This window comes from Neolamprologus brichardi, chromosome 12, assembly GCF_056152115.1.
Source record: "Neolamprologus brichardi isolate AB-2024 chromosome 12, ASM5615211v1, whole genome shotgun sequence".
Classification (NCBI taxonomy): domain Eukaryota; kingdom Metazoa; phylum Chordata; class Actinopteri; order Cichliformes; family Cichlidae; genus Neolamprologus; species Neolamprologus brichardi.
The window spans coordinates 4,103,222-4,111,529 of NC_142115.1; the positions used below are offsets into that span (position 1 = coordinate 4,103,222).

Below are 8,308 nucleotides of genomic sequence, written 5' to 3' on the forward strand. Positions count from 1 at the left end.
CTATATAATCTTAAAGGTGGTCTAACCTTCCACCAACATCAACTATTACTGCACAGACTACTATGACAATGTTGTGACTATGAAGGGTGCAGCTTAGACAACCACTGTGTTTCCTGTTCTGTGGCCTTGAACAATCAGAGCTATAAAGCCCACGTATGGAAACACAAATGAAACTTTAGAGAGGTACTACAAATACAAACCACACTGATCTACCGTGCTGTGCAAAAGTCTTGAGCTATCACTCATTTCTTTATATTTTCCCAGGAGAAGGGGAAATAGGTGCAGTATTTAATTGAAACGGGTGCAAATATACATATAAATACAGAATATAAGGCAAAAATAGGATTTGTACAATTCTAACAAGCTTGAAAGTCAGTATTTGTATGACCGCCTTTATTTGTTAACTCAGCCTGAACTCTCTTCTTGTCATGTCTTTAGGTGGTCTTCAAGAATAGCTCTCTTCTATCATGGATAAACAAAAATACATGGGAAATGGGAAAAAATGGTGTTTTTGTGACAGACTTCTAGTAATAAAGTGCCTAAAGATAGAATTTCAAAGTGGCTGTTTGCTAAGCTGTCTGTTATCTACTTGAGTTATGTGCCTCTCTGGTCAGAAACAAGGACTGTACTGAAAATGAGTGAAAAAGCAGCCAATGTCCAAAGAAAAACTTTGAATGACCTCAGAAAGCCTGGATCACTTTAAAAATTACACGAAAGTTTGGCTGCTTAGAAACAAAATATAGACATGAGAGATGGCTCAAGACTTTTGCACAGCACTGTATAGGAGACACACGATTTCTTTTCATTTGACATTTTTGCATTGTGGCACAGTGTTTCTGACTTGACATCATATACAAGTAACAAGTTTGAAAGGAAATAACTGTCATAAGCAGAAAACAGTGACAACATTGTTGCACTGGCATGCCTCCTTGTGCCAAAAGTATAAAACTGCATCTAGATGACAACAGGGAACTTGCTTTATGTTGTGCAAGTAAAAAACCATAAGACTTTATCCTTCACACAAGTTTTCTCTAGCAAATTGACGCCTACCTCCGACTCCCATCTGTAACTCCTGCGTGCAAGTGAGAATTCAGACACCAGCTGGTTAAATAAGATACTCGACCATTTATTAAATGTACAGAAATACTGTTCAAAATTCACACAAGAAGGTGTCAAAGAACAAATCCTCAGTCCAAATGTAAACAAAACGGTTGCCCCATCATCATGTAGAAAGCTTCAGGAATGACAGTTTTCATTCTCTAAGATGGATTAACAGCGCTCATGATTCGAACCCGATCACTGACAGCTGAGCGTCAGCGTCATCCGATGCCGTCGACAGCTCGGAAATGATCACGCCTTTGTAAACATTAGAACTGATGGGTACCTTGAATTGCAGTGGACTAGTAAAGCTGCTGAAGACTCGTTTTCACTAGCTTTTAGACTGTGCACATATATCCATCAAGTGCTGTTAAAGAGTTAAGACGGTGGCCTTGAGAATAGATACAGTGCTGCAAAATTACAGTGATTGAAAGAAAAAGGAAATATAAACCCATCACAGAACATCAGAGCTTTACTTTATAAACATTTTACAGAATATACTAATTTAATCTATCAAAATGACCTCATGGATGGCTCTTTGAAGTGGACAATGAAATGCAATCACTTTAGCAAGAAATCAGGACAACACAAAAGTTTGAAGCATCGAAGACAATCGTTTAAAAAAGAACAAACATCTGAGACCATTCGATTTTTTTTTGCTTTTTGTGTTTTTTGTTTGTTTGTTTTTTTTACCTCAACCTTATTTACAGAAATACAAACCTCATATCAAATGCAACCAAATTACAAGAGTTTAGTAAATTTACCAAAAACACTTCATCTCCAGTGGTACGGCACGGGTCGACTCACACACTCGGATCTAAAAATGTGCTTGCCTAACCATGTCTTGTGAAAGCGGGGGGATGTTTCCGAAGGGGAGCACGACTGACTAGCACACGGGCAGGAGCTGGGACAGAGACATTAGCTGCGTCTGTAAACATTCACGTCATGATCGGCATTGGACCTCAGTTAGCAAACCACGCATGGATGTATCTGTTCGCCTTACTGCTGACAAGCAAAGACAACATTCCTCTGCAGCTGCTCTAACACTGTTACAGCTCTATCCGCCATCCATTTCTATTCCCGTATCCACGTAACGGCTGCCAGTTGGTTCGGAATATTACAGAAATCCAACACGGCACCCAGCTCCAAATTAGATTTCCAGAAGGATCCTGCACTGCTTATTAAATCATTTTGTACAAATGGCTGAATGTGTCTTGATGTGCGTATCACAACAGTTTGCACAGTACGCCAACAAACACCGGAGCCTTTTCTTCACCTTTACTCCATCACTAACCATGTGGCGGTTTCATATAAATTATTACAATCAATAGCAATATGTTAACATTCAATAAAAAGGAAAAAGTGTGTCCTATATGTTACTATAAATACTATAAATGAAACCAAAACCAAATCAAATCTCCCCCAGCAGAACTTCAAGCTTTTCTGAAACATACCCCCTTTATTAGATTCATCAGGTCGGATCCCCCTTTTGCCTTTCTTCGTAGCACAGATTCAACAAGGTGCTCTCAGAGCATTTGGTCCATATTGACATGATAGCATCACACTGTTGCTGCAGATTTGGCACGTCCATGACACTACTCTCTTGTTTCTCTACATCCCAGAGGTTTTCTTTTGGATTGAGCTCTGGTGAATGTGGAGGTCATTTGAGTACAGTGAACCTAGAGTTTCTAAAATCCTCACACTAGCCTTTCTGGCACACAACAAACATGACACTTTCAATTTATTAAATCACCTTTCTTTCCATTCTGAAGCTCAGTTTGAACACACAGAGGCTGCCTCGATTGTGTCTAGATGGGCTTAGTGGCTAATATGGGTTCATGAGCAAATGAATAGGTGTACCTAATAAACTGGACAGTGAGTGTACACTACACTATATATAAAAAACTGGTATTGCCAGAATAAACACAGTCAAAGGTTTAAATAATGAGGCAAAGTTATGGAAAAGTAATCAGTTTAGGGCAGAGGTTCAGCATTCACACAGCTCTAAACGCTTTGCTCCCAAAAGTTTTTTGTACTATTTTGCTCGACTGACATCATCTCGACAAGGTTTTCCTTATTTGGTCACCTTAGGCACAGACAGAACTGTGACTCTTAAAAATGGCTTGCTTCAAACAGACGGAGTGCGAATCGTAAAAGACAAATAAAGGATGTGTTCAACAATGCCACTCTAGCGGCGTTACAGAAAAATATTATGAAGTTCAAAAATGAGTTAACAGATGTTGGCTGTCACCATTTGCCTTTCTTAAGGCCTCGAAGGAAGCGAGGGGTCTTTAATTCATGCAGAATGACTTCACTTCTTTGGGACATAACAGGTCAGACTGGCTTATGGACCGACGTGTGCTGTGAAAGACTTCCGCGACAGAGTGACGCGTTATTACTTGGCTCGCAAAGAGACTTTGCCCCACATTAGCATACTGCTGCTAAAATAAATGTGACGCAAGTAGAAGATAAAATCCCCAAATTTTTGCTGTTCGGTGACGTCATTCATCTGTACTCAAATAAACATTCAGTGATTCAAAATAAAGCAAAACAACAGCAAAAAATGAGCCAAAAGGTCCCTGCTATGGTGTTATTACACATTAATAAAAATGGCTGCGTGCACCTACTAACCTCTATTTAAAAAAACTTTTAAATATGGCTGCATTTTATACAATTAGACAGAGAAAAGGTGTTTGATAAAAGAGGCCCAATGTTTGGTCATGTGCTAAGAGGAGTTAAGAGCAAGACTGTATGAGCTGGAGAATATGTACACAGTGAATGTGAGAGCTGGTCTGGAGGCAGGAAAAGAAAAGAAGAAAAAACAGGGCTGCTTCTCATACTACACACACCTCCCTAAATGCCATCTGTGTCTCACTTGGACACATGGCTTCTCACTCACACCTATTTCCCCTCCCTGTCCTCTAAACGGCCCGGTGTAAAAATGTAGTCCAAAGCCTGTCTCTCGGCGGCGGCCACGTTGGGGTGCCACAGGTCCACCATGAAAACCACCCTGGGGCCGTCCTCCTGGCTCCCTGCGTGCATAAAAACAAAATCGATGTTGTGACCTTAAATCTATAACAGATTCGCATTAAAAAGCTCTACATCTACCTTAGCTGCTGGATTGAATTAGGCCAATCCTCTTTTAGAATAAATAAAACGACACAGCCTAAGCCAAGATTGAATTTTAATGCCTTCTTACCCTCGTGGAAAGCCCTGTGAAGGAAGGAATCGTCGAAAAGCAAACAGCTGCCCTCAGACCAGCACTGCGGCTCTCCACCAACCACGAGTTCACAGGAAGGGGGCACTCTGAGACCTGTCGGTAAAAAGACGAAAAACCAAAAAAACAACAAAGTAATAAACGAGCCAATGTGTCGTTATAATAGTTCGAAAATAAATGCACTTAAAACATTTGTTTTGTTTGGATTCTACTGCTCAGTAGGGGTGGGGGAAAAATCGATACTGTGTAGTATCGTGATATTTTGTTTGCTAATAATGTATCGATACAGGGACAGCAGAAATCGATATTTTGTTACAAAAAGGTTTTTGTGCTCTGACTTCAGAGCATGTTGATCCTTTTTCTGAGCAAGAATCCTGACATTCCTTCACTGTCCAAATGTGTTTAACTTGTTTTTGGCAGCAATAAACATGACAGTTTACTTATTTTAATTTAAGACATGTTTTATTTTAATTAAGTTTAAAACTTTTTTATTTAATGTAAAATTATATTTTGTTTTAATTTACTTTCAAATTCTTCAGTTGCTGAAGGGGCTGCATAGTTTTCATAAACTGCATAGTTCAGAATAGCTATAATTGTACCAGATGGTTGATTCAGTTAAGTTGGACTAGACTGTAATACAAACCGTTCAGTTTGTCAACAATAAAACTGAAATGACAGAAAGACTGAGTGTGAGACTTTGATATTAGATAAAATGAATATTGATAAAGTTTACCTTTATGTACAGAATCTGAATATCGCAAAATATTTTAAAAAATTGCAATAATATCGTATCGTGCGTTAAGTATTGTGATAATATCGTATCGTGGGATGTATGGTGATTCCCACCTCTACTGCTCAGGTGGCCTAATGCACAGGCCTGTGTCCTTACAGCACGCTGCTCTAAATGCTCTCACTAAAACGACTGCATACGTAACAATAAACGTGACTATTCAGAGCCATCTCACAGGGTACAGATGGAAAGGGAATCAAAGCTCAGCTGCATGAAAACATTTTCTAGCATAACACAACATTTTAGCCTTTTGCCTCCATGACTCGAGAGAATTCCGGTTTTCAAGAGCAGCTGATTCTCTGCGTCATTCCTTATAAATACACTGAAATCATCTGCTGTTGCGTTGGCTTAAAATTCACACTGAGACTCATTAGTTCCAGTTCAGTGAACTCTCTTACCCAGGTGGCATCGGAGCCTGACATTTGTCGGGCCGTAATGCTCGGTGATGAGCGCCCCGGGCGTCAGTACTGAGAAGCAGGCGTTCCCAAACACGTTGTTGGAGATGAAGGTGCGCAGCTGGCCCAGCACCCTCCAGGCTCGGGGACATCTCCTGACATTTAGAACCAGAGGGGTGCCTTGGTTGACCAGGTAGTAGGTCCACCACTGCCCGCGAGGAGTATTGTTGGCCTTCCACCCCGGCGGGAGGGAGGAGCCGCTGCGACCCGGAGGCTGGTGGTAGATGCTCTCGAACTCAGCCAGGAGTGCAGGGAAGCTCTGCTCGAGCAGCTCCACGTCATGTCTCTGCACTTCCCTGGAGAAGAAAGGCGCTGACGGCAGGTCGGGCAGGAAGAAGACCTCTGGCCGCTGGATGGTCGGTCGGCTGTTAAGGTACCGGCCTTGATCACGGACTCCTTTGTGCACCCTGCCCATCCCTGACCAGGTGTAGCGCTTGGCGTATTCCTGCAGGCTGTGATAGAGCCTCTGGTTCAGGCTCTCTCCAGCGCTGGTGCAGCGGAAGCACTCTGACGACTGACAGAAAGCGAAGCCGTTCTGCTCCTCCAGCATGGATCCGTGCTTTCCCTTCCCCCTGCTGCGACAGTCTGAACTCATGAAGCCCCCCACCACACCTCCAATCCGTCCCGTGCCAGCTAGATACCTCCCGCGCAGAGGGCTAGAGCCATGCTCCCGGCCCACCCGATAACAGTACCACATAAACAGCAGCAGCACACACATGGCTATGGCAAAAGCACAGATCTCACACTCCCTTATAGACTGCATCCCTCCAGCCACCATCTCCCTCACACTCTCTAGTGACCACTCCATTCTGGCTCGCTTCTGGGTTGCTGAATCGGTAGGAAACGCGAAACGATGACGGGGAAGGATCAGTGAATGTGTCTTTTCTTGATTGTGATTGAAAGGTGGCCGTAAACCACACACGCACACTCACACGCAGGGCCACGGGTCTAGTGTCAAGCAGCTCTTATCGCCCCTCCATGATGGAAACAGTCTGCTGATTCAATCTGACGCGCTCGCTCTTCAGGCCCAACATTTCAGCACTTTGCAGCGAGTGAAGGTTTCTCGTTGCATGGTGTCTGGCCGTGTGGTATTTCTGCTGCTGCCTCTCCTGCTCTTTCAGACAAATGCAGACAGACACCACGCCTTAGGGTTATCGGTTCTCTGGAAAACAAAGACAGAAGGGAGAGAAAAGGGGCGCCATGAGAAGACAGGAGGGTATAGAATTCACAGCAGGAGGCTGGCGCCATCGGTGCGCCAAACTCTGTTTACGGTGTGACGTGGGACTCGTTACACTTACCATCCTGGATCCACCACATGTTAAACACAGCTGCTGGAAGTCACCCACACACTGTTGACTTCAAAACACCCCATGCACACACACACACAAACAGTGAACACAATTTTGAATTCAGCCTTACACACACACCCACACACCCCTGTTCTCCTCTCTATAAAATCATGAGTCATGGGTACATCGCTGCATTTAATTCAAATTTCTCCCCTTTTCTATTTTTTTGCGCATGCACACGCACGCACGCGCTCGGAAGAGTGAATTATATAAACGTAAACAGTTGCTGATACCCACCCACATTTATAATTTGGCATTCATAGGTTGCTCAGCAGGAGCTGCATAAATGGATCCTCGGGGGGGAGGAAGGGGAAGGGGGAGCGGGTTCTAGTCTGTGGAATCGGATGCTGAGTGTATAACAATCATAAAAAGGCTCGATTACATGAGTGTGATTATATAATGATAATGGGACCGGCAGCCAGAATGCGAGGAGTGCAATGCGTCAACTGTGATCACAACTCCAGTCTGCGCTCTCACCAAAAATGGTCGGGTAATCCTGCTCCAACAGATCCTCCCCTACATCCTGTCTGACACCATCAAGACGCCCCCACACCCCCCCTACACACGCACACAGACAAACGCTCGCTGCTTTTAGGACACACTGACCACCAAACCCTGCGATATAAAACGCTCATTCTTCCAAACGCTCCACTGTTTGAATGCAATCCGAGCACTCACGGATGCTGCCACTGGGATCGAGCTGTCTACAAACTGATGCCCAAAATATTGATGAGCTCGGTTCCTCAAGGCTCGGTAAACAAGCAGGACTAAGGTCACGTTTCCTCCCCTCTACCTGAGTGTCTGAGGCGGGTTTCAGATTCATACCTACTCAACATTCATGACTGTGGGCATGTAGAAGAGACCGGCGCACAGGTGTTTCTCCAGGCGAAGCTGCGCACCACTGCAGTGCACACGGCAGACGGATATCACTCGCCAACATCACAGGAAACAGCTCCAAAATGCACAAAAGAAGCCGTGACTGGAACCAACAACAGAAAATAAGAAAGAAACAGAGATGAGAAGCTTTTCTACCCACAGGCGGAATCTTTGTCTGGCTGTCTGTGGAGGACAGCAGCGGAGGACAGGCTTCAGATAATATTGATGTAAATACTAAAAGCTCCACCAGGGAAGCCACCCAACACAGAAAGGAAAGGAATATCCAAACAAAATATTTCCGGTTACGACTTTCAAAGTAAAAGTTGTAAGTAGAGGAGGGCAGACTTTCAGTCGTAGATTCTGCTGTAAAACTGTCCCTAAACAAATAATAACAACGACGACGACAACCACAACAACAACAACCACAACCACAACAACAACAATAATAACTAGAAAAATTTGCATTTCCTGCGAAAATGCAGTGTGGATGCTTTAAAGCTGAAGCTGTCTGCAAAAACTAGCT

General features: G+C 43.6%; 1 protein-coding gene across 3 annotated transcripts; it reads right to left on the reverse strand.

Annotated features, from left to right (window-relative positions):
• Positions 1-1,105: 1,105 nt before the first annotated feature.
• Positions 1,106-8,041, reverse strand: asphd2 (aspartate beta-hydroxylase domain containing 2). 3 transcript variants are annotated; one of them, XM_087848913.1, is made up of 4 exons: positions 7,946-8,041; positions 5,504-6,722; positions 4,298-4,411; positions 1,106-4,130 (listed from the first exon to the last, which is right to left on the reverse strand). In XM_087848913.1, exons 2-4 carry the CDS (start codon positions 6,366-6,368, stop codon positions 4,000-4,002), a joined length of 1,110 nt encoding a protein of 369 aa, XP_087705039.1. In that variant the 5' UTR covers positions 6,369-6,722; positions 7,946-8,041; the 3' UTR covers positions 1,106-3,999. The 3 variants fall into 3 exon arrangements, with proteins under 3 accessions (XP_087705039.1, XP_087705038.1, XP_087705037.1); XM_087848912.1 differs by having other exon boundaries at positions 7,739-8,041; XM_087848911.1 differs by having other exon boundaries at positions 7,735-8,041.
• Positions 8,042-8,308: the final 267 nt, after the last annotated feature.